We start from the raw sequence: 25,606 nt of genomic DNA, 5'->3' as shown, positions 1-25,606 counted from the left end.
ATGGCGGTGTAGTGGTCTTCCAACGCCCTGGCTCGCCCTCAAGCCGCAAAACACCCCAAGATCCCTTTCTTGGACGAACGCTTCAAGGCAAGTGCGGCGAACAAGATATACAATTCAATGGGCACAATGTACCATTCAAGAGGACAACGAAGCCAGCTCCCATCCAGCGACGAGTAACCAAAATTTTGTGGGATGACAGAGTTTACATCATCATCATCATTCTGGTAGCTCGCTTGCTGCTGAAGCTGGGGCGTGGGGAGCTTTCGCCGCCGGCCCATGGTTTGTGCAGGAAAGGTTGACCATCGACATTATCCCAGTGAGCAGTCTGTGTAGTGGCGGTGCTGCTTCGATTCGCGTTGTAGTGGGCTTTGGGAATGGGCATCAGGTCAATGGTGCTGCCGCGGTATAGTGGTCCCATCAGTCGGTCCTTGACCGACTTGTTTCGTCGAGGCATGGCTGACTTCTCAGGCGGGTTCTCGACGAATTTATCGGGCTTGTCTGAGCCATCTTGATTCTTCTCGCCTGCGAGGATGGCCCGTTCTTTATTGAGAGCTGCTAGATGTCGAGAGCGGCGGAAGTGGATGATGAAGAAGGCGAAGAGGCCAATGACGATAATGGCCACAACTGCGAGACCGACACCGAGACCAGCTTTGGCACCTGTGCTCATGTCGCGTTTATGAAGGTGTGAAATTGGCGAAGCCAAAGTGTTTGAGGGAAAGGTCGCCACGAGGGCGAGCAAAGCCGCAGGATACAGAGAATGAGCCATGGATAGTGACATGGCGATTCTGGAACAAAGTGAATCTGGATAGATTGCGATGACTTGTACGACGTCTTCGACCAGCGACACAGAAGTAATTCGAAGGGGAAAACCGAAGGAAAGATTGTTGGGACGGGTCGAGTGGTGATGTTGGAAAGAGGCGAGAAGATCTTCAGAGAGGATGAGGCGTACGGAGTAATATGCACGAAAGGGGACCAGGGCAAACCAGAGCCTGTGGAAACGGTGGGTAGAAGGGTGTGACGGAGGTCCTGAAAGACGTCAATGGATAGTAAGTAAGCACTTGATGGAAAAGAAAAAAGTCCAAGTATGTAAGGAACGAGTCACGGACAAGTAAAGATGCAAGAGGGAGACGCGGGTGTGAAGCTTGAGCGGCAGTATTTGGCGTCTTTGAACCTGATCTTCTCAATTCTCTTGAGCATCCAGGGCTGAAGTGGCACCAACGAGCAACCAGTGACCAGCAGCAAGCCACCAAGCATCCAACGCAGCGTCGGCGACACGGACAAGGGAAGAGGAAAAGGAGATGCGCCTATCCGAAAGGAGTACAAAAGAGTGGTTCTCCTGGTGGCCCGCAGCTTCATCTGAAACGTTGGATAGGCCGTTGACGGGCGGCTGATTGGAGGACGCGCTCGTATGGATCCCGCCAGGTCTGTCAGGCTCGAGAATAGAATAGAGATTTAGACATTGCGTGGGACCTGGAGCTGAAAAGGACTGAGCGCAATGATGGACGGGGTTCCGTGATTGGATGCAGGGGGGGATGCACCGATCAGCCAGGGCTATCCTGGACCTTGGCTTTGTCTGGGGAAATTCAGGTTCGGATGGACGCGAATGGACATGGACGGACTTGGATCTGCTGCCTTGGGTCCGCGTAGTTTCTTGGTATTATCTTGACATTGCCACTGCTCGTACCTTGAGGAGAGAGACTCGGCTCGTATCAGGAGGCGCTTGGAGGGGGAACAAGTCAGACTGCAGTGAACAACGAGTCTTTGGTGAGAGAAAAGAGGGCATGGGAAAAATCTGGAAAAAGCCACACAAATCAAAGACTGTTTCAGGTCGGGCGCCTCTTCATCCTCTCACTCAACCTTTCCAAGCTTCCCACCTTCAACCTTCAACCTTTCAGCCTCCTGGGAACAGGGCTCAACCTTGAAACTCAGGTGCCCAGCTCACCCAACTGAGGAGCTTGTCCAGGCCCAGCTTGTCCAGGTCCCAGCGTTCCAGTCGCTACCAAACGGGCGCAATTCCACATCTCCATCTGCCTTTTCCTGTTCCTGATCACCCAGGAACGCGCTACGGACTTTTGCCTCCAGACCGTCCCATTACTACTGGCTGCATCGCATCGCACGCGCACCGAGTGCCGGCCCTAAATCTTAGCCCCTTCGACTCCCACTCGTACGCAGCCCTCGCTCTGTCTTCCTCATGACATCTTCCTGGAAGCTTCATTTCCCATGTCACACGTGACGTAACATCAGAGACATGGGACACGCTTGGCTTGTTGACAAGAGATCGCGGGGCAGTAGCATAACAATTGTCACATCAAATGAACGTACGACTCGGGAGGATCAGAACTGGAACAATTGTGCTTCACACCAGGTCAAATAATATACCTGCCTCCCGAGTCCTCGTACAAACATCACGCATCACACGTTGCACGAAACATTGTCGCGTCTGCAACCCCCCATGAGATATACAGGGGGATCTGCCCGAATCCCTCCGAATGTGGTTCATGTGGGCTAGACAGCCAAAACACACAGCCTTGTGGGCTGGTGTTTTCAATAGTTCCAAGAGCAGAGTTCGAGACAAGTCATCAGAAGATGGGATCGTTCGTCATCCTTCTACTGACAACGAGGCTGTGCCCAGGAGATGGTGGGGGTCACGAATATTTCTTCCAGAGTTGTCCCTGCCATCATCTCCTGAGTCCTGGCCCCTTTTGCTAAAGTACCAACGGATGTTCCCTTTGAACTCCCTTTCTATGTTACGCGTGCCTTCTAAATATCCCCAAGCATGAAGCTCAATAAACTTCCCACAGTAAGCCCGCCGACAAGCATCAATCCCATGAAACCTCCCGCTGCCTCTCTCTCTTCCGGTAGTACCCATTGTCCTGATCCCATCATACACTCACTACCTAGATACCCATTTGTCAAGCCAAAAAGGAATTGCACAATGACCAAGTAGAAGAAATCACTTCTCACCACTCCGCCCTTGTTCTTGATGTTGCAGAGGAAATACAATGGGATGAACAGAAGACGTGCCATTGCGATGCAGAACAGGGCAAACGGATAGTGCGTGAGGGAGATCCTCGGCCACAGTGTGATCAATCTGCCAGCCAGATCGCCTATGTTCCATAGCAGGAAGGCTATTGGGATAAAGATTGCTGAGTCAATGTTGTTGACAGATTGGATCGACGCCGTAAAGATCGGGAAGACCATCGTCACAGCGAAACAGACAAAGACCGCCGACGCAAGGAAGGGCATTCTCATGAAGAGCGTGTGTAGCGGTACTGAAGGTCGTTGCTCGATGACGTCGTCCGTACCCTCGTCTCTTGCCGCTGCAAGGCTTCCTGTCGTCAAGGCATCGCCTTCAGAAGCTTCGTTGGCCGTGGATTTTGCCGCCGATTGGAGAGCTCGACTTTTGGCCTCTCTTTTCAAGAGATAAAAAAAGGCAAAGAGAGCAATGACTGAGATGGCAGTGGCCGTCAAGAAATAGACCAATGCTGAAGTGGGAGATTCGTCGGCCGCATCTGCACCATTGCCGTCTTTCTTAGCCGGGACCACCAGAACAGATATAATCTGCGCCATCGGTGGGAGGACACCTGCGACACCCTGTCCCGTCATGATACCCTGTGTATACTCGCTTCTTCCAAATCCTGATGCAAAGGAAAACAATCCATTTTGTAGTAGACCCGTAGAGAAGCTTGCCGCGAAGATGGCCACAAGGAGGAAGCCGAAATACACGCCTGCGGACGTGGGCACGAGTGTTGACAGAGACAGCACAGCGAACACTGCAGTGCTGAGCACAAGGGATAAGGATATTCGCCTCGGGTATGACGCCCCCTTTTGCAGCTTTGTCAATGCTATCATCGACCCGAGATTCGTGACCGTCGACACCGACACCTCGGCGGCTTGAAAGTGGTTTAGGATCCATCGATCTCCGCGGAAACGGTGCTGGAAGTAAGGCGCTGCGGCGAGAAACATGTTCCTGGACGTTTCTTGTCAACGATGAACATAACCCAAGCTCAGAGAGCCGCAGAGAGTAACAAACCAGGCCCATAGCATCGCGACCCCCAGTAGGAGAAAAATGGCGTATTCAACCCATGAGAAAGGTGTCTGGATCCCAACATCCTCATCCGACCCATCTTGTATACTCTCATCGTCTCTTTCTGCATCACCTCGGATGGGTTGATATTCCTGTCGTGAACGAAACAAGCCCATGGTGGACAGTTGCGGAAGCTCGAAAGAGGGTGGTTGTTCGGTGGCAATCGTGGACATGTAGGAGGACGGGCAGCGCCGTCAGAGGTCAAGTCATCTAACCCTTCATCTCATTCCATCGTTTGTCGCGTCAACAGGTCCAAGTCATATGCACATCGGCAGAGCGAATAAAGATAAGTCGTGTGATGGACCGCCCTACTGGTACACGTAGTGGAGGATGAGACGTGTGAATGACGCATCCTTGATCAAAGGGGGCCGTATTGGCTTTCGCCACCCCCAAGCTTCCCGCCCGAGGCAATCACAACGTCTTTTCTTTCTTGCATATTATATTCACATTCATTGTTCGGGAGCAAACAGTCATGTGCAAGTAGAAGACAGCACGATGAAGAAGGAGTGCGAATGGTCGACATTCTCATTACTCATGGCACATGATAATTCGCCTTGCGGCGTCGTCCCGCCCCAGCACCTCGCTATGCATTTGAAACAAAACCGCCGCCCCCTCTATTCCTCCATCTGGGCTTTAAAGGCCGCCACCTCAGCTGGCGCCAGCCATCCCTTCTCCACCGCCTCTGCGATGAGGTCGTCGGTGCTCACCGGCAACAACGTCGGTGTGACGTTGTTGAGGTAGGTCGACACCTCCATCAACTTCCCCCACAGCTCCAACTGCAGCGTCTTTGCTGCCCTGCTACTGCCTGGCAAGGTGGCACCCCTGCCAGCAGAGGTCTTTGCCAGCATGTCGGCCAGGAGGTACCCGAGCCAGAATAAGTTGGACTTGGGCAGGAACCTCTCGTACTTGTCCCTTGCCTCGTATTTCAGTCCTTCAAGTTCGGCGCCCCCCTTCGCCTCCAGCTCAGCGGCCCTCGCCCACTCTCGGACGCGGCGATACGTCCTCCACTGCCGCTTCTCTGCCTCGTTCTCCGGGTTATAGGCCTCCGTTTCCCAGTACGACATTGGGTCGAAGACAATGATGTCACTGTCATCCCCAGCATTGATCCTGGCGCGTGAAAGGGTGTAGTCGATGATAGTGACTTGCAGGTTCGACATTCCCAGGACGACTTGTGGCCTGTCGCTCATCTCTTCAATGACTTTCTGTGATGCGTCCAGCGGGCCGTCCTTGGTCAAAGGCTTGAAGCAGATGTTGCCATTGTGCATATCGCGGTGTTCAAACTCGATTTGTTTTTCTGCCACAGCAAGGCTCATTGCCGTCTTCCAGAAGATGTCATACACCTGAAATGCTGACAAGGGTCTAAGATGATAGATGGGCTTCCCGACATCGTTCATTTCCAGGATCGCGTAAAGCTGTTGTGGAGAAAAGTCCTTCAAAGGGCTGGTATGGTGTGCCGAAACAGGTCTGGTTGCTTTGAATGTGTCGAATGCTTCAAGAAGGACATCTGGGTATTGGCCGCTAACAATATGAATGCCCCGGCAGCGAACAAATCCGTGCAAAGCATCGACCGACTGCATCAGTCTAACCTCTCGGCCTACTGATTCGAGGTCGGTGATGTCGTTGTTGCTCTCTTTTGTCAGTTTGAACGGAATGATTTTGATGATGAGGCCGCCTCGTTTCTCTAGATCCTCAATGTCTGCGAGGTCTTTGCCCTGAAGTTTGAAGACGTCGGCATACGATCCCTCACCAAGCTTTGTGCATATGTACTTCTTCCCGATGCTTCGACCGAATTCCTGGAAGTCCTTGACAGCCTTTTGTTGTACGAGCGAGAGCAGTGGTTCGAGTTGTTGAAGTTCTAACCACGTGAGGTTCTATGTTGGAAGGTCAATTTTGTGAGATTCAGCTGAATGCCCTGAAGAGCAAAACATACCGCCATTTTCCTAGATGAAGCGATTTTTCGACGTCCCCGAGGCCGGTGGTGATGATTATCCGTTCCTTGCTCGACAGGAAGAGTGGGCTCTGGTAAGGGCTGCAAAGGTGTCTCTCTAACATCGTTGTGGACTGTCAGTTTCTCCATCTGGTCAACGATGTCGTTCTCATTGCCACCTCTGCCAAAGAGGTCGAAATGCATCGCACGTCTCTCCGCCGACTGGCCCTTCTTCTTGCCGTAAGTCTTGTCATTGCGACGGGCAGGCCGTTGCTGATTCTTCAGCTCGTTCAAGACGCCCAGGTCCGCCATTTTTTCACAAAATCTCACAAATATGACAAAGGGACAAAAGTCAGACCGCCTTACCGGGTTGAGTTATGTGAGTGTGAATGATATGTCCACTGACTAGTCTAAAAGACGTTAGCGCCGTGGTTGCTCTGAGAGACAAAAGCGGCGAGGTGTTCGAGTTTGACTCTGTGAGAGAAAATGAAAGTTTGAGTCGCCGCTTTTAGTTGAAACAGAATAGAACAAGGTCTGGCAGAATGAACTGAGTTGGACCGGACATTCACAGACCAGCATTATTCAACCTGCTATTCACCGTCTATAGTCCTCCCATGACGCATTAAAGAGATCTCTGTACACAACAATATCCTCTTGCCTCTTGTTCTGGCCATTGCTAATCTGTTGTCCCCGGCCCAAGGCTTGTTCAGTCCGCCTTGTCGCCCAGTGGCTTATCAAACGCCGCCTTTTGAGAGGGCTCAGCTTGCGATGGTAGAGGCTGGCTTCAATTCGATCATCGTACTTGACCTGACCAGCTGGTTTCATGTCCCACATCTTGTCATATAGAGCCCAAAATCGTGTGAGCGAGGCGCGGTTTCTCGAACGCATCCACGCATTTGGTGCCTTGAGACGCATTCCCACAGCGAAAAGCCGTCGTAAGCGGTGAATAAACTCCCATCGGATGACGTATTCCTTGACTTCCACACCGTAGACGTCCCGAAGCCTCTTGAGCACGCGGGTCCACCTAAGACAACGTTCAGGGGAAACGGCACCCATTCCTTTGCGAGGTCTGAAACACCATGACATGAGCGACTTTTGGAACTTGTCGTCAAACAGGATGTTCAGATTCGTCCCTGAGCCGGACATCGGGACTTGAAGAACTTGTCCGTTAAGTCCTCCACTGCGGTACCACTCCGATATCCAGTAGGTGAGTAGCTCCAGCTCTTTCAGTCGTCCTTGGCGACCGAGTGCCTTTATCGGCGCCCGCCAGAGCTTGATCTTGAAGTTTGTTCCCGAAGCAAGGATATTCTGCATCAATCCTATCAGGAATCCAACTTTGTCCACATTTCCACGACCGCCACCACCAGTGAGTTGTTTAGTGCTTCGGAAGAGAGAAACGACAAATTCAGGGAAGGATGAAGAGATATGTAAACCGTGCTCTTGTAAAGTCGACACATAATTTACAACGCTCTTCCAGTCGCCCACTTCCATCATTGCTCTCAACAAAAAGTTGGTGGATCGACTACGAGAATAGTTGTCGAGATGTCCCTCGTTGAGAATGACAAGCGTACGATTTAGTTGTTCCCAGTCTTTTTTCCGGTAATACTCCGTCAAAAGCCGCTTTTGTAGCTCGGTATCCTCAAATACTTCGTGATGTAGATCATTGTCCACGAGCGCTCGGACCATTTCCCAATGCCCTGCATCACAGACATCTCTGATCAGCCGAACAAAAACAGACGATCCAGTGTCAATTTCGAGGTCGCGGAGTTTCTGGAAGCGAGCTTGTAAGGTGGAAAGATCCGGTGCAGCCAGTGTCATTTGACGAACCGCCAGCGGCCCGACCTCAATAAGTCCAATCATCCTCAGACTATTGACTGCAAAATCGAAAGAAAATGCCCGAGTGGCAAAGGCTCGCGCAACAAATTGATCGCTGAGTTTTGTCGGTGCTGATCCCATAGTCTTGCTTGCCACGATATTGAGGGAATCTGCAGGCACACCCGTGATTCGACTTCTGCCGATTGACCATAGACGTCTCGCCTGGGCTTCGAAAGAAGCACCAGCCTGGTTTAGCGGCAAGAGAAATTTTTCGAGACTTTCGTTGTGCAGAGCTAAGTAGTTGATGTAGGGTTCAAGCAGCTCGAAACGCGGTGGCAGGTCTCTCCTTGAGATCAAAAAAGAGTGCATCATGAAGGCATCAGATGACCGGTTTTGACTCCACAGATGAGAAGTAACCTCTGAATAGATCCGAGTCCGGGGAACCACATCGTAGACACTGCAGAAGCCTTTTAGGGCATTGCCTTCCTTCGAGCGACAGGCAGCAAAGAAGACTGCCAGGAGATCATCACGCCCCTTATAATGCTTCTGGCCGATGAAGGATGCGAATTGATAGGCTTCCAGGGGGCCCGACCCTTCCAAGGCTGCTCCAACAATCTCTGCAAACAACTTTGGGCGTTCGTACTTCAGATGCTTGGCTTCCTTGCAGATTGACCAGAGAAAATGATGGTCCTCCGACCCTGCAGAGAGAAAAGTCTTCCACAGAGCTTCGACACGGGGGTCATCTCCTTCGAACCGAAAGGCTTCTCCACGGAATTTCATTCCTCTCCATATAGCCTTGATTCCATCATGGCCGTTGTGCAGAGCTTGGGCAATTAACAGGATCTCCCAAAGCTCTATGTCGTGACGATGGGAGGGCTTGTCGACTAGACGATCGCCAACGAACGACGTATGGCCCACGTCTGCCTCGAAGCGCAACTGATCTCGGGTTTTGATACCGTATGCCAGCCCACGGTCCAGGAGGCTCTCCCATTGTGCGTCATCGGAATGAGATTGCTCGGAGACAGCGGCTGAGAAATGGTCATCTCGATGCTCGTCGGGGCCATGCTTCGATACTGGGGTCGAGGTCGTCGTCATAGGCCGGCCGTGTGATAGATGCCATACTGGTAAGAGCGGACTCAAAGCAATGGTCACGTACGAACGGGGTAATCGGGCTCGCCATTGGCTAGACAATACGTGAAGACATCGCGGGAGGGAGCATCTCTCAAGACGACCCCATAATAATCTCATGTAGCAGCATACACGTGACCTTTCATTAAACGCATCTAGGATTTCATGGCCACCAGGTGAAGAGGCTTGATCAAGAAAGATAAGTTGCTGCCAATGAGGAAGAGAGTTGTAACCGAAAAACTGTAGGATTGAAAAGTCAGGAGATTCTTGCTTCAAAGATACAGTTAAGTCACGTGCCTGAGAAAGGCTTGGCGGCTAGCTCCTGCGGTGCCATGGCGTGAGCCTGCGACCTCCGAACCTCAATCGAACCTCAGGCGCAATTCTTTGAAGCTCTCTACTCCACCTCTTTCAACCGACACTCAAGTGATTTGCCCTCCTGAACCGACAAGATGGTTGCTCCCACAGCTCTTCGAATGATGCAGGCAACCCGGGCCCGCATGTTTAGACCTGCTCAAGCTCAGCAGAAATCTGGGTACGTCGTGGAAGGGAAAACCACCAACATTCCGAACTTCCAGCTGCGGCACCAGGGGCATAGTACTGGAATCTAGCTAATCAGTTCCGGGTACAGGTTCTTTGTGTATCGAGAGAATCGTGTACCTTACTACCAACGTCTATTTCAGGGCCACGATGGAAAACGACAATGGTGGAAGGTTAGTAGACTCTTACCTTCTTGAATCAGACCTTCGTCCTGCCTCTGCGAACCCTCGGAGCCCAAGACCCAAGCAGAGTAAAGGCCCGCTCTTTCCAAAACCGAAGAGAACAAAGAGTTACAAGAAATGTCACATCTCCGAGAATTGGCCTTTTGGCGCAACAGCTCCGACAGTGACTTGTGTCTGGCCTAGAGTGCCGGAGTCAACGCTTTGGGGCTGTAGGGCATGCTCAGCTCAGCTTCTTGACCTTGTACATGCTGTCCTGCGTTCTGCGCTCGACCATGACTACCATGAGCCTTCCGCCGCACGTTCCGAAAAGGAATCTCCCACGGCAGGCAACACTGGCTATATCGGATACTTTTCAGCAACAACCGCACAATGCCTGCCTGCAGTTTGGAGGTTCAAGGGATTGTCCCGAACAGAAATCAGCCATCCCGTCCCATGAAGTCCTTATGCACCCAACAGTCTCAATTCGATTCCTGGTCTCCACCTTGTCATTGCACATGTTCTCAACCCTATTTTTGCTCTACCTACCGATCAGCTTCGCTAACATAATCTCCCCACAGACTCATCGGAGCCCATTCATCCTGTATCCATACTACACGATCCTTTTGGGCAGCCTCACGTTCTCCGTGTACGGAATGACCCGCGTTCTCTTCGGTCACAAGACGCTGTGGTAGAGTGGAAAATTGAAGCGGAGGAGGAGGGAGTTGAAGTGCATATAGGTCTCTCTTGGGCCCCAATGCAGCCGTTGTACATATCGCATCACAGAATCGGAATCGAGGCGCAGTATCTCAAAGAGTTGACCTCAATATCAAGACTACGAATCCTTTCTTGTTTCCACAACCGAGACCATCGGCTTGCAGGTACATCAGTCCAGCCATTTTGGATCAGTCTTTTGTTTGCTTGAGAGGGATTTCTTATACAAGCAGCTTCGCGTCTTCATCTTGCCGCCAGCAAGTCCATCACGTGCCTCGCTGCCAAGAAAACCCCAGCTGATTCTGAAGGTCAAGGCTCGAGTGTCAATGAGTCTCCGAAGGATATGTCTCAATTTTAACGCCAACGCAAGACCGCAGGGCTGTGGAAGTCTCAGTTTCCGAATGTTGGTCTTCCTGCGAATCGAAGCATCTTTGGTATGCACGTTTATTTAAGCCCTGGGACGGACCCCTGCTTGTTAGTTTGGCCTGTTCATGGGTTCGACTTTTGTGCAATATGATTGGTCTTTGCTTCGGAGATTGGTCCCATGTCTGTCATTGAACAACCGTCGATGCTTTCGCTTACCAGGATGCGTGGTCTTCCTGACACTGCTCTATACTTGCCTATTCGTGGCCATCCCTCCAAACATGGACGAGCTTGACACTATGTCACGCGCCGGCCCGCATCTGGGTTGTCAATCGTGTTTCTTTCTGTATGAATCTTGTCCACTGAAGGCCTCATCACGAGCTACAGGGACAGAAAGTCCAAATTGATGATTGATCCCTGAAGCTAACCCAGTGGTTGATTGCGGCAGAAGCGATGTCTTTATACCAGCGCTGGAACTGTCTTAAATATCTATTGTTCCCTCTCGCTCATTCATGAGAAGCATGATGCTCTGGGTATATGCTCCACGATGTTTTCTTACTACCTATTTCTCGTCTTGTTTTTGAGCAGAGCATCGATTTCATCGCCACTGAAACACCTTGACAAACGTGACCTGCCAGGTTTCGTCCGCCAATATGGTAAATCTCTGTCTCTATACTCTCTTCTCGAATCTGGAGAGGAGCTGACACAGTCTATTCCAGCGCCGGTGGCATACCTTGACTCGTCAGAGATCTACTTCCCCAGCTCCATCGCTGATCAAGTAACGCACACACATCCCGAAGATGGCTCAGGAAACGACATCGCTGGTGCTCCCGCATCCTTGACCCTCGACAATCTCAACAGTCTCAATAGCTTTGCCTCCTCCGGTACGGACGTTTACCTCACATCCAATGAAGGCATCGAGGCTCTCCCGTCTTGGTTCCGAGGTGTCGAGCCAGATGCCTCTGGCTCAACAGGCTCCTCTGTTGCGAGCCTCATCGTCACCGTCTCCAAACCGAACAACATCCTCGACGCATTCTACTTTTACTTCTATGCCTACAACCAAGGGAACTGGGTTTTGGGCCTCCCCGCTCTCGAGTTTGGGGATCATGTCGGTGATTGGGAGCACACGATGGTCCGCTTCGTCAACGGCGCGCCCACGGCCATGTGGTTCAGCCAGCACAGTTCCGGGGAGGCCTTCACCTACTCCGCCGTGCAGAAGTACAACAACGGCAACCGACCGGTGGTGTACGTGGCGAACGGCACGCACGCCAACTACGCCACGCCGGGGACGCACGACCACACAATCCCGGGCCTCAACCTCCCCGCAGGCCCGCTGGAGGACCACACCGACGCCGGCGTCTTCTGGGACCCCCTCGCGACCGCGTACGCCTACAGCTACGACACCGCGACCGGCGTCTTCGCCGCGTACAACGCCCGCGATCCCACCGCCTACCTAGACTTTGCGGGCCAGTGGGGCGACAACCAGCTTCCCGACAGCACGCCGGGCCAGATTGACATCTTCGGCGAGCGCAAATACGTCGCCGGTCCCACCGGGCCCAGGGACAAAGATCTGGCAAGGTCGAACGTCTGTCCTGGTACCCAGAGCTGTTCGGTTTCGAGTATTCTCCTCCCTTGAAAGAAAAAGGGGTCCAAATCATGGGATGGGGTAAAAACTGTGCAATCTCGTTTTCTATCTATCCCTTGTGATTTTGATTTTTGATTTTGGAAAAGCAGCAGCAGCGCGGATACCGATCGGATGACGGAGAGAACTTTACGTGAACTTTATATACACTTGGACGAGCACAGGACCGCCCTATCTCCCTCCCCCTCCCGTCCACACATTTTTTCCCCTTCAAGGCAAGAGAAGACTTTGGCTTATCGAATACCATACTATGGATGACAGGATCTGTCTAGTGTAATTGGCTAATCGGAATCGTGTCGGCGGTTTGGCGTGAGATCACCAGATATAGACGAGTGCATGGCAATGCAGACAGATATATATATATATATATATATATATTATATATGCCCCGAACTGTGCTTGATCCCTTACTATGTTCGTTCAGGAAAGGGAGCGAGGCCGCTTTAATCAGGCACGTAACGGAGCATCGAGAAGGCCCGGTCGAGAGCCGACCACAGGCGTCGTGGGGGCCGTGGGGAAGCGCGCCCAAGCACTGGGCGAGCCAGAGGGAGCGCTGCCTGATGCCCATTCGCAGAAGCCATTTCGGGCTCAGGGGTCCATTTTGGGCCTCGGCTATAATTGCCCAGCTGTAACCCTACTTAGAGGGTGTAAGGAGTAAGGAAGGGCCAGATTAGGCCTTCGACCCCCCAGCAATCGGCTTTACCTGCCTGTCAGCTAGGTATTTATTTCAGATAATAATCCTGAGTTGAACCCGGCAAGCCTCTACACCTACGCTGCCTAATGTTATGCTAACTAGTTAGATAGAGTACCGGGCCCACGCCTCCTATGCACTTGTACGCAGCACTGGTGCCAATCAACGCTCGCCACGACGACACACCGAAGATGACTCCCCGAGCGCAAAGATCGTTATACATCACAAACGTGCCAGCTCATCTCAACAGCCAATGAAGTAGACATCGCTTCTCGTTGAATGTGCAGGAGTTAGGCAACTATCTCCATCAGGCTGTTGACTCATAATTGACATCTAAGCAAAATGACGGCCGGCTGCTGAGGCTCTGTGTACCAATGCTCAGCACTGGAGGTTGGATAAATGCCATTCTTTCCCTTCCTTATTCGTCTCTAACTGTCGATGGCCATTAGATAATCACCATGTCTTCCCAATACCAGCACTTCATCCCCCAATTCATTTTGCGCAAGTTCTCAAATTTCGAAACACTTGTTGCCGAGGGCCTACAGAGAACGAAAGCGCGAAAGTATTGTAAAGTGTCATTCCTAAATTTGGAAGATGGCAAACTTGAAAGTCGCAACGCGGCGAGGACATTTGGTAGGAACAATATGTACCTCGATCCTTCTATCTTCCCAGCTTCGTCGGTTGCAGAATGCATGGTGGAGAAAGAGCTCTGCACACTTGAAGAGCGAGCAGCAAAGATTCTACAAAAAATTGAGACTGCATATAACTGCGGGAATAGTCAATTTTCGCTCAGGAGGCATGAAAAGGACGAATTAAGGAGATTTCTCTTCATTATGCTTTACCGTAACTGTTCATTTGAGCGACGCTTTGAGAAATCCAAGAAGGACTACGACGCCGATGACCGATATAACATGTTGATCTACATGCAGGAAAGAGGGATTGAAGATCCGAAAACCGTCTGGCTCGACAATCTGCTGGCCTTTCTCAGTATCCCACTGGGAACCAATGAAGGGTGGAAGAGAGAGATTATTGAGAAAGCATATCCTCCAGATGCCGCGTGGTTCATTATGCATTTGGAATCGACCTTTTTATCTTTCTGCTGCCCAGCTAATCTACCTTACTCTGATAATGAGTTCATGCTTACGCAGAACGCATACAGTATTTTTGAAGGGCCGAATGATGAGACCCAATGGATGGACTGGCATGTTTTTGCACCAATCAGCCCAAATCTCATGATCATAATGCGCAAGAACGTGCTTCAGAAATGGGATGATCCAGATAAAGAAAGAATGAGATTGGAGCAGCTGGAAGTGATAAAGTCTGAGATTGGTCTCGATCGGATTAAGCCACAGAGGCTCTCGAATTTGATAGATCTACCTCTTGAACGACCTCAAGTCAGATACTTTGGGTCACCGGTCGAGGGTGAGCCGGTATCACAGTTCTGCAAAGATGACGAATTCAACTTCAAATTTATCCGCCTAAGCACCGAGCATCTGCAACTACTGAATACGATATTCTTTGAAGAAGCTATCACCACATCGGGCATTGTTTTCAACGACCGCCAGAAGTTCAAGCACATGCTTGAACATTATCTCGCTGCTGATCCTATGGAATTCAAACAAACTTACTCCAACGACCAGTTGTTGAAATGTCATTCGCCTCTTCCCTCTCCTTGGCCTAGACTGAACGCTTGGAGAAAAGCAAATGTTCCGGCCTACCTGAAACTCCTCGAAGCTGCTGCAGCCGAGTTAGGCAGTGACGTTAGGGCCCAGTACTTTGATTGGAATTTCTTTAAGTGCTTGGATGGGATATCTTCTGAGTTTATACGCCGGTATTCGAGATTAGGTACGTGGGTCTCGCTGACGCGATCGTGCATCTCACAGTCAGGCTGATCTAGACCAGGTGGCGATGGTTGTACCATCCTCTACGACCTGTCTCAAGCAAACTCTATCACCAACCTAGTCACCAGGGTAGACAGACTCATTCAAAGCCAGCCTCAAAGCTTCAAAGCCCACGTCCGTCAAGAACGTGCGAAATTGCTCACGCAATTACCCGCAAGGAGACTATGGCTTCACATGAGACAATTACGGACGAGAATTAGGAGTAAATCGATAAACAAGCCAGAGGATGAACTGAAAGAGTGTACAACGAGTAAAGCTGATGGCTTAGAGGATGCGGTGATTGACGGTACGCATAGTAATTCTTATGATGGTTCGAACCCATTCAAAGATCTCGTAACTGATTCGTCGTTTCTCAAGCATATCACGTATTCAACCCTGCTCGGTTCGCAGAAATAATGTATAGGTTGTGGGACATGCAGCTGTTCCTCTATTTAACCCCGGCATTCGGCACGGGAACGAATAATGTCAGTGTCAAGGAATCTGCGAGGTTAGAAGAAGAGCAGCAGCAACTTATCTTCGGTCGACCCGGGACAATATTGGTCTGTGGTAAGTGTGATTTTGCTCTCCGGTCGATGTTGAAACCCCGTGAAGGGCAGGCAGTAACATCACACGCTCAGCACTTTTACTGTTGGCAGATGGCTGATGTTGAATCTCTAGGAATTCCAAAACTCGAGCAGGAAGGGGAACGTCTCTATCAGATATGCGAGCAGCGGACAGCTATGGAGACCACTTATTCCGATTATGACACATACATGATGAGGTTGGAGTTGTGGCTTCGCAAAAGTCTATACGACAGACTTGATTCGCTTCTGGGATCGGACCTGAGTCGTGTGCAGATTCGCTCGCTGAGAGTGTGTCTCTTCGATAACTTCTTTCGCCCGAGTTCAAAGGGCAGACTTCGTTCCCCCTCTCTCTAACTAGGAACCTGCTGAGTCTATATACACCTTTGGTGGGATCAAAAGCAATCCGGTAATCTCCCCGAGCACCTCTGTGAGCCGAGGTTATCACAAGGCTGAGTGCGTGCAACATGAGAGCGAGTATGACTGGAGCCAAAAAGGGAGCCTCGCCGACGCATGAGGGAGCAGAGAGAGAGACAAGGGAGCGCGGCAGAAGCAGGCCGAAGACGAAGAGGACTAGAAGAGAGCAGAATGGGAGCCGGAATGAGAGAAAGGGAGGAGAAGGGAGCGAGTCGACTAATAGTCGTTAGCGGGAGAGCGCGCGAAGGACAATTGTTCGAGGATTATATATACATATTATATGTACCCCGAACTGTGCATTGTCCCTTACTATTTTCGTTTAGGAAAGGGAGCGAGGCCGCTTTACCCTGGTACGTGACGGAGCATTGGGGATACCTGATTCGAGACGGGGGAGCGTCGAGGGAGCCACAGCAGAGTACGGGGGAGCGCTGGGGGAGCACGCTCGAGCACTGGACAAGCCGCAGGAAGCGCTGCTCCGATACCAATCCGCAGGAGCCAGTTCGGCTACTCGTAGACAATGTCAATTGGACACTCGCTAAATGAGGCAAGCCACTCCTGCATCTCACGTTCTGAAAGCCATACTGCACTTAAGCGTTGCGAAATAGTATGATTGTTTTAAATCATGGGGCAGTCGGACTTGCGTACCAATCGATGTCGACAGTCTATGTATCTCCTGCGCCGTTCTATGCCCGAAGGGAGTCGCTCCACGTCAACAATTCTGGACACGAGCTCCCAGCCTACTGATCTATCGAAGCTCTGTTTTCTCTAACCTTGCAGTGTCGTTGCCGTTTGCGGACTAAATGGGAAGGCTAGAGAGACCTGGAAAGATGCCGAGACCGGACTTTCAGATACGACTCAAGCCTGCTCCTCGGTCGTTCTAAGGTTGGGATTTAAGACTTCGCTCTCGATTTGCTGAACCGAATATGGATGCTCAGGCCAACCCAGAAGGAACGAGGCGATTAATAGACAATTTTGGCTTAAATGTGCACTAATACAGTGTGACGACCAAAGCCAGGCCTCTCATCTTTGTAGCCCACAGTCTTGGAGGAATAGTACTCAAAAAGGTTTTTGTCCGATCCCATCATGCCGACTGTTCGCAATCCTAATTTTGAAAGGTGCTCATTCTTTCACATGAGAATAATCGCCATTACGGCGACATTCGAACCTCAACGGGGCATGGGCGAAATCCGGGGGCAAGGAGAGCAGATGCATTATTTGCAAAGACCCGTCGAGCGTGTAAGCCGACAAGAACGTCCACGCAAAGAGAATTCGATATCCTTCACACAGCTCAGCCTCGCACTGTATCCAGTTATTGTTTGATTGTCAAGGCGAGCAGATTTCCAACTCTGCTCCTACTTTTCGTGCTTTTTGCGTATATCGTTCAATTACTCTTTCCATAGCCGAGCTTACAATGTTGGCAGTGCCTCCCTCATTCCCTTCCCAACAAGCGTAGCCACCATTCGATAAAGTGTTTCCTATAACGCGTTGGCGACTTCATCATCTCCATCATGTCATGCTGTATGCGTGGTGCCGTCTACCTCTTGCTCGTTCCCTCGTGCTCCGACGTCACTTGTTGCTTCTGTCTTGTTCTTTCCTTGATGCTGCTTTCCTCGCCCATCAGGAAAGTACACCCTCCCATTCTCTCACCATTTAAATAAGCTGCTTTCCCTCTTCTCCCTCAACTTTTCTTCTTCATTCCGCACATATCTTCCCACCCAAGCTGTCTTCAACTGCACACCATCTCGACTCTGCAATTTGCAACTTCACTCAGTCAAAGACTGACCACCTTTTTATTCTTTTCTAGGTCTTCTCGGTTCGTCCAACTCCTTTTGGGCGATTCGAAGCCATGCAATATGTCGCGGGGGGATGGATTTCAGATGACGTGTTGGTTGCATGTGTTGCTAACTATTAGCTGGTGTTGGGGTTCGTGTGGCTTCGTCTTTTATGTACCTTCTGCGCAAATACGTAGCTGCAATGAAATTTTCTAACATGAATCATGCGTCCTCAAGCCAACTTCACCCAGTCTTCCCATCACCGAATGGTGTTTGGACGTGTGCAACTCGATTGCCTCAAATTAACGAATCCTCGAGGTCTACTGGTTCTCGTAGTTTACACCGCTGTCGTGCTGCAGGCTCAGGTTCCTTTCTCAATAGTGGCCGTGGAGGGTCGTGTCACAGTTCTGTCCTTGTGACGCCTCCGGTGAACGCGGTGCACTTTCCTCGTATACACTTTCCGCCCATGGTATTGCGGTTTGAGTGCATTTCGAGCTCCTTCATGGGCCCAACGATTACGGACGTCGCCGGCATGGCCTGGAACCCACTGAAGATGCACTCTGACGCCTAAATCGCTAAGCGCTTCAATCATCGCGTTGGCATGCCTCATTGGTGACCGCCGAGCTGGCGTTCTGCCAGAAAGCCAGCAGCTATCGAAGGAGTCCAACACCTGCTGACTATCCGTAAATACATTCACCGCCTTCGGCATCGGCCAGGGAATAGTCGCTGCCCGACGCTTTATGTCCTCAGCCGCCCCTGGCATTTTTATTTTTGCTTTAGTGACGACGGTACCGGAGATACGTTCGCATTGGTCGACGGCCATCTCCAAGGCTTGCGCCACCGCAAGCATTTCAGCGTGTCCTATCTGATGGACATTGCGTGCCACAAAGCAGCTTTGCCACCATGTGATAGTAAAGTCTCGATCACCAGGGTCGCTATTGTCGAGACGACGGTGTACGACGCAGAAGCCGCATCCGTCAAGCTTAACCGGTTTGGGGCCCCGCAGGCAAGCATCTGTCCAGAACGACCATTCGTATGGTGGCAAATGGGGCCGGAGATGAGCCGCTGTTTGAGAGCTGAGAAGGGCGTTTTCTTGGGGTAAGATCGCCACTAAGGGCCTAGTCGGGATTTGCAGCTGTTCTTCCGAGACGAGGTCGCGTTCACTGGGCTCCTGGACTTCCATGTTATTAGACTTCGCATCCCCTGTGTCTTGCACCGCTTGTTCCTGTGTCTAATCTTCTCTCGATGAGTTCTCCGAGCCCGCGGGCTCCTGAGACAGGTGATGTTGGTCTTCAACCCAAAGACTTAAAGATGGTAAGGGCATGTTAGAAATGTGTAGCTGGATAACTGTCAGAGTTTTGGCGGGCAAGCAGATATTATATTGCAAGAAAATTAGGGTATTAGTATCCCTCGAGTGGCCAAAATAGTTCCCAAAGTCTTGGCGTGCCACATGCCATTCGACTAACGTCGGGCACCACCTCGCGCGCCCCCCCGCATGGCGCGCACCGCGTCAAATCTCGTCCTGTTTTGATGCCTCCTTTTCTCAACAGTATACCTCCACCACTACTCTCTTTGATAGCATAAACCACTATGGATAAGGCTTCCCGTACTCTTGAAAAGCGTAATTTAGGTACATATTTATTAGATTCTGTAGCTGCCCTAGCACTAGGCACAGATCGGCATACTATCACTCGGAGGAGATAAGAAATACTAGCCCGATAGGATACTAATATCTCTACCGCTAGATTTACTTAATATAAAGAGAAATCTCTCGTACAGTATATTTACATCCATACCACATAATTTGGATTTTCCAAGTGGGGTTTCGAGAATACCCATATCTCTTGATTTAAAAAAAAAGGTGGCTATTTCTGGTGTCGAAGTACATCATGATAATAAATGTCGACTTGTTGTTCCCAGTTTGCCCTGTTCCGTATACATAGACTGGCTGGGAATAGATATGGAAATGTCCGCATATTGTCCTGACCTCATCCTCGAACGACAGCTTGAGAAAATGAAAGGACATTCCAGAGGAATTAGGGATAAAGAAAGGAGAAAAAGGGAGATATTGAGACATCCGCCGCCGCCCAGCTTCCATTGGACTGACTGGTACATTTCCCCCATGCATACATCTCGAACCCTCGCTGAGATAGATGCCAAAACGAGACCCATCCTCCGGGAATACACATATCAAGAGTAGGAAAATACATACGTAGAAGGAAAGATAAATACTCTCGTTGGGACATCTGCTCCACTCCCATTTATCAACGCAGATTGAGACCTCTCTAAACCAGTCATCGAAACATAGATCTCCAAAATACTACACCAAGGAAGAGCCAGCTCTCCGATGTCGTCCCGTTTGTTTCTGTTCAGTGGAAAATGTAAGATCGTCTCGTAAAAGTTGTCGTGGTCTCGTGAGAGTTGCAATTTTCCACTGCGTTTTCCTTTGCGTTTCGAAGTGGCATATCCCTTCGGGGTCAAGTCTGGGAACAGGACAGCTTCGCTCCCATATGTAGTTTGGAATCGTACAGACAAAGTCGCCGCAGAGAAGGAAGTCCCATTGCAGCGCGAGACGGTCATAACAGCGGGAAGAACGGGATCGACCAAACTCCAAATGCTCATGTCAGATCAAGTGATCTCTAGGACATGGGGTTGCTTGCGCAGGTCATGTTTATAGAAAGCAAATATGGTGACTTTTTCTGTTTCTGGGCCGAAAATGCTGCAGTCGCGAGGGGAATTCGATCTGGCTCCAAAAGGGCCAAAGTGCCGTCCTTGTGACACTTTGCCGTTACACGAAGTTCTTTGCCGTCACCATCGGGCCTTGTTTCAAAGTCAGTGTTTGCCGACTAAAGTTCGTCCAGCCGTCCGAGGGCTTGGTCAGCTCGTGCCGCTCTTCATGCGCAGTTCCTAGCCGAGGTGTATGCACACCAGGCCCATCGGCGCGGTGACCAGACCTGTTGGCGGAGGTCTTGTCTGGCAAAAACCCCTTGAAAAGAGGCTTCAGGCAAGGTATACATGCACAGACGATACCCGTGCCAACCTCAACCACGGACCATTTCATTGTGGATACTGATCCCATGGTGACATCCAGGCTGTCGACACTCCTGAGTACACTTATGCGTAGAGCCGATGCGACGGTTGCGAACAAGCCAATGGCAAACAGTAAAGACACGATATACTTTTGCCTCGCTGGTAGTTTAAGCCTGTAAAAGACTGGCAACGGTAGGGTACACAGCAAGAAGTCGGTAAATATCGAAAAAGCGGTGGTGAAGTAATAGAATGAGACGATTTGCAAGCAGTCTCTAGGAAGAGTAAAGTCCCAAGCTGCGCGGACCGGATGGCATTGGAAGATGGTAACGAGGATACTGCAGATCCAGACCGCGATAATGGCCACACCGAGAGCATACATTATTTTCCGAAAGGTAGGAGTCGGGAAAACTCGAAGATACGAAGTAACGATGGATATCTTGACCAGCATCAAGGCTGTCACGTACATGATTTGACATGTCCACAAGGTCTATTGCTTGTCAGCTTATTCTTTATCGAAGAAGGGGGTGTTTTATGACCTGAATCACTTTCTTTGTGTTGTCAACCAATCTGGAGTCCTGCGGGAGGTCATAGATGTGTTTCCCTAGGCCATATCGTATGCCTTTTTCTGTTGTCAGACAAACACAATCGTCTCTCGGGTTGTATTCGCCAACTTACCAACTATCGACATAGCGGAGAAAGCATCAGCGAAGAGGCCAGCCGCCACCATGAGAAAATCGTCAACAGCGACCTGTCTCACCACGAAGCCTCTGACGATCAAGCGTATGATGATGATGACGGAATTGACACAGATAAAGGATATGTTGACTCGATAGATCTCTCCCACGTATGAATCGTGAGGTAGAAGATCTGTTGGAACTTGATTCATGATGAATAGATTCCGGCTTGGTCTGCCGTTGGGGTCCAATAGCAGGACGCGGGCGCTGTCCAATTACTGCAGCAAGGTTGACACTGGTGGGATAGCCAAAGGCAAACAGGCATAAAAAGGTATCAGAAATCGATATCACATTGATGAAAAGGCAAATACTGCATGATGAGGCTCGTTCTCGAGGGATTGAGAGGAAAAGCAAGCGCTATAAGGTCCAACGGTTTTTTCCCCCTCTTGCAGGTCGAGCTCTTTCTTTCCCTGGTTTTTTCCCCTTCCCCGTGGGCGCTCCGAGTCAAACAGGCATCGATGCATAGCGAGGGTTGCCGGGTTGGCACTTGTTGGGAGAAGTCTTGCCATTCTGGGGGGTCCAACCAATATCCAACCTGGTCAGGACTCAGTCTTTGCCTCCGACGCGTGCCGTTGCAGAGGGGGTTTTTGACTAGAAGAGCGTGATAAACAGCGTGTATGGTGTGAAGGTGGCAGGGAGGACTGACCAAGGATACGCGAGAAGAGGCAGATGGTGCGATTAGCGCGAGGCACAGAGACGTGGAGATGGATTCTGGATGCGATGGATGTTTCCCGAAATGGCTCTGACAGGGCGCTTGGCAGCGGCCCCTGAACAGGCCTTTTTCTGCAAAATGCCTTTCTTGCCCTCTCATTCGCTGCGCAGCCAACAATTAGTTTGGCAAATACTCTCGAAATTCCCCTCCTGTACAATGTGTGTGGAGATTTCCCTCAGAGACAAGTCCAACACCCATGATCCCGGCATCCTCTCCACGAGGGAGACTCCTCAGGTAACTGTCAGAGCGCCACTGCCAGCCGCGTGGGATGAAGACAAGCTAAATAGCATGGTCTGACACAGAGAGGCCATACTTGCACCCACTCTCGCCGGAGACCGCCTACAATAGTGAAAGACCTACTCTGTAAGGAATTACTTGTTGATGGCCGGCGTAAAGGACAGAGTAAAACCATCTAAGTAACCTAATAGAATGCCAATGAGAAATGAATAGTATCTGCAATCTAGATGACAAGCTGTACCTTCCGACGCTACCATGTCTGACCACGCACTTGATGCTCATTTCCCCCCAAACGGGAACTATCGTGCCACACACACGCCTTTGAATACGGGACATGCACCTGCAGAATCGCGTCCGCCTCCCCGAAGCGTCTCCCCCTCCTGTTCATGCACCGAAGACGTTGACAGAAGGAGCTAATATGCATGAGGACCCTGGTCCGGAGGAGCCTCTTCTGGGGAATCACCGTTTGAGAAGATAGGATCGACAAGCTTTCTCGGAGATTTTCTGTGATGACGGTAGATTCTACGAGTACGAACACTAGTTGGAGCCATGACTATTGGAAATCAAATCCCTCCATCCTCAGTCAGCAGCCACAAAGTCTCCCGCTACCGAGCAGGGGATGATTCTGGTCGAGAGACGAGTCTGCCCTTTCCATCGGTCTCGTATGATTTTGTCCGGTATTTTTCAGGGAGCCACGGGGGGGAATTCACGACCAGTTTAGTGATATCATGACTCCGAGTAATAGTCGATCCATTCCCAAGAATGCCTCTCCATCCTTAATGGGGCGAACTGCATTACCAGAAGACAAGTTATTGGACAAGATGATACACATATTGTGCTGCACTTCATGATCAGGCGGGTCGTGGGGCTTGCCAAAAGGACCATTACAGACTTGAATTCAATTATCAATTAGGAGAAAACAGTGTCGTATCCTCTAGCAGCTTCTAGCATGCCTCCCGTCGTCACCAGATCATGACACAAAACGCATGTGAAAGCAATCCCTGCCCAAGCTTAGCAACTGGATAACAGTAAGCCAACCTCGAACACCGTCTTCCTTAAAAGGGCTTGGTTGCAAAGGAATTGTGATAGTGCTCTTGATCCAGGCTCAGGCAAAAGATTGCAATTGGGAGCAACTTCCCACTTGGCAAGAACCGCTGTGAACCTTTCCGCGAGAAGATCGGTACCAATTCAATTCCTTGTCATTGCCTCACTCAACTTGAGTTGCCAGATCCAACATGCACAAGTTCTTCTCCACCTCACATTGGTCTGTTTTCTTGTGGGTATGGACTCCAGAAGCCGAGATCTGGCTGGGCTCGACTACCTGAAGGTACTTTATCCGGGAGGACTGGTGGTACTGCGTGAACGTACTCGTAGGGTGAGTTAGGGAGTTCTTCCGCCTGCTTTGTGCTGTAAGTCCCGGCCTCAAACTGGGCCCGTTTCCTATCTGCTCGTACATGCCAGGGTACTGGTGCCTGGGGTTTGGTGACGGTCGATGGTATTGGCCCTCGACTACCCACATAGCTTGGGTTTGGAGACCGTGACATGATGCATTCTAACAACCAATCAAGCTTTGTCTGCGGCAATGAGTCCATGGCTCGTCGATGTATGAAACGGAAGAGACCATAGGCTGGTCCCCCGAGGCAAATGAAGGCCGCAAGAATGCTAAACACCGCAATAAATGCATTGGATAGTTGTACGGCAGGAACACGGACGCTTATCGTCCGTTTGACTGTCCGCTTCCGTTGAGTGTCTTTTGTGATCATGTAGGTTTGATAGAAACGTTGCAGCTCTCTTGCGCTGATAGTGGAAATCTTCTGGTCCGCCATTGACTCGTCTTTAAAGCGTGTGAAGTAGTTGTTCACCATTGCGGAAGGAATGCTAAAAACATCGTCAACATCGGGGAATCCTATCCAATCTGGATCCGGTATGCGATCGTTGGTGAGCTGGACAGTACAATCGACCCGCGTATATGAAGCAGAGCCTACCGGACCTTCACCAAACCGACATGGGGCGTAATCATCAGACGCATTCTTCGGTGCGTGGTGAACATGCAAAGCTACCATGGACATATTCACCATGCGGTATGTCCCGATATGGCTGAGAGCCTCATCCCAATTTGAGTAGTTGGCCGCATACATACAGAGAAGCAAGTCTTTGATAAACGTTGCGTTGGTGTAGAAATCTCCAGCGTCGTAGTAGCCGTAGTCACTGGTCAGAAATGCAGGAAAAATTTCATCTTCTATTGCACCGCCAAACTTCCCTGTCAAAGTATCGCACTCTGACGTGAGGTACAGGGTCACTGGCGTTGATTCGATGGTCTCGCAGCTCATACTCCAAGTGTTGTTCCATTCGTCAGGACGGTAGACCCAAAAATCCGAAGTGTCGGGGACGTAGTCCAGCAGTTGGTCAACAGGAAAATTGGCACGTTCGAGACTCGTTTGGGTCAGATTCCACGGCACTTGTGAGACTGGCATGCTGTTATCTGTTCTCTGTGCAAGATGCCCATTGACCTCCGTGTGTACCACGACTTCAGTCAGTCTTGTTGAGTATTTGGCAATAGGACCAGACAATATAGTTGTGATTGAGAGAGCAATGACAACGAGGCTCTGAGCGACAATATTCCAATGTTGGAAGGCATGAGATTTCAACAGGAGGAGAATATCGATAGCCTCGCCTGGAGTGTTCAAGCTGAGCAGCGATGATACAGGCACGGCCTTTCCTTTGGCAGCTTGTCGCGCCCCAAGTGACCAGTAGCAGCGGGTGAATACGAAGATAGACATGCCACTGAGGGCTGTCACGAAGACATTCAAGACTGCTTGAACATCCTCCAACTCCCATGACCGGGGCAATGTAGTCCAGGGACTCATCGTGAGCAAAAGAAGGTCGCCGGCACTCTTTCGTTAACAGCAGATGGACAAGCACCGCAAAGCTGGAGGCGAAGAACGATTGCACAACTATGGCAGAGCCAGCCTGACACAATTAATACCCATCGAGGCAATGTCACGGTCGAATATCATCTGGGGCTTAAACTCGTCAAACCTCTTGATCTTGGTGGGGGCCATATCGAAGAGGCCTGGATCGATATCCTCGGCCATGAGTTGGGAGACTTTAGACGAGCTCTGCGTGGTCGAAAAATGAAGGACTCGCTTAGCAACTCAACTTCCATATCCCTTTTTGGATT

General features: G+C 50.6%; 8 protein-coding genes across 8 annotated transcripts; 2 read left to right on the top strand and 6 right to left on the bottom strand.

Annotated features, from left to right (window-relative positions):
- Positions 1-202: 202 nt before the first annotated feature.
- Positions 203-778, bottom strand: AYO21_06198 (hypothetical protein; the record flags this gene model as incomplete). Its single annotated transcript, XM_022656161.1, has 1 exon — positions 203-778. The coding sequence occupies one exon, from the start codon at positions 776-778 to the stop codon at positions 203-205; it is 576 nt and encodes a 191-aa protein (XP_022511506.1).
- Positions 779-2,760: 1,982 nt separating this feature from the next.
- AYO21_06197 (hypothetical protein) lies at positions 2,761-4,260 on the bottom strand (the record flags this gene model as incomplete). Its single annotated transcript, XM_022656160.1, has 2 exons — positions 2,761-3,970; positions 4,034-4,260. 2 exons carry the CDS (start codon positions 4,258-4,260, stop codon positions 2,761-2,763), a joined length of 1,437 nt encoding a protein of 478 aa, XP_022511505.1.
- A 441-nt stretch (positions 4,261-4,701) lies between these two features.
- On the bottom strand, positions 4,702-6,326 carry AYO21_06196 (hypothetical protein; the record flags this gene model as incomplete). The annotated part of the gene is made up of 2 exons (XM_022656159.1): positions 4,702-5,958; positions 6,018-6,326. 2 exons carry the CDS (start codon positions 6,324-6,326, stop codon positions 4,702-4,704), a joined length of 1,566 nt encoding a protein of 521 aa, XP_022511504.1.
- Positions 6,327-6,608: 282 nt separating this feature from the next.
- On the bottom strand, positions 6,609-8,924 carry AYO21_06195 (hypothetical protein; the record flags this gene model as incomplete). Its single annotated transcript, XM_022656158.1, has 1 exon — positions 6,609-8,924. The coding sequence occupies one exon, from the start codon at positions 8,922-8,924 to the stop codon at positions 6,609-6,611; it is 2,316 nt and encodes a 771-aa protein (XP_022511503.1).
- Positions 8,925-11,276: 2,352 nt separating this feature from the next.
- AYO21_06194 (hypothetical protein) lies at positions 11,277-12,365 on the top strand (the record flags this gene model as incomplete). The annotated part of the gene is made up of 1 exon (XM_022656157.1): positions 11,277-12,365. One exon carries the CDS (start codon positions 11,277-11,279, stop codon positions 12,363-12,365), a length of 1,089 nt encoding a protein of 362 aa, XP_022511502.1.
- A 1,155-nt stretch (positions 12,366-13,520) lies between these two features.
- AYO21_06193 (hypothetical protein) lies at positions 13,521-15,359 on the top strand (the record flags this gene model as incomplete). The annotated part of the gene is made up of 2 exons (XM_022656156.1): positions 13,521-14,907; positions 14,965-15,359. The coding sequence occupies 2 exons, from the start codon at positions 13,521-13,523 to the stop codon at positions 15,357-15,359; spliced, it is 1,782 nt and encodes a 593-aa protein (XP_022511501.1).
- Positions 15,360-20,500: 5,141 nt separating this feature from the next.
- AYO21_06192 (hypothetical protein) lies at positions 20,501-21,628 on the bottom strand (the record flags this gene model as incomplete). The annotated part of the gene is made up of 3 exons (XM_022656155.1): positions 20,501-21,229; positions 21,288-21,361; positions 21,418-21,628. The coding sequence occupies 3 exons, from the start codon at positions 21,626-21,628 to the stop codon at positions 20,501-20,503; spliced, it is 1,014 nt and encodes a 337-aa protein (XP_022511500.1).
- Positions 21,629-23,681: 2,053 nt separating this feature from the next.
- AYO21_06191 (hypothetical protein) lies at positions 23,682-25,292 on the bottom strand (the record flags this gene model as incomplete). The annotated part of the gene is made up of 1 exon (XM_022656154.1): positions 23,682-25,292. One exon carries the CDS (start codon positions 25,290-25,292, stop codon positions 23,682-23,684), a length of 1,611 nt encoding a protein of 536 aa, XP_022511499.1.
- Between the last annotated feature and the right edge of the window lie 314 nt (positions 25,293-25,606).

Source organism: Fonsecaea monophora (genome assembly GCF_001642475.1).
Source record: "Fonsecaea monophora strain CBS 269.37 chromosome Unknown Scaff42, whole genome shotgun sequence".
Classification (NCBI taxonomy): Eukaryota; Fungi; Ascomycota; class Eurotiomycetes; order Chaetothyriales; family Herpotrichiellaceae; genus Fonsecaea; species Fonsecaea monophora.
Note: the sequence above shows the minus strand (reverse complement) of the source record. Positions and strands in the feature narration are given on the sequence as shown.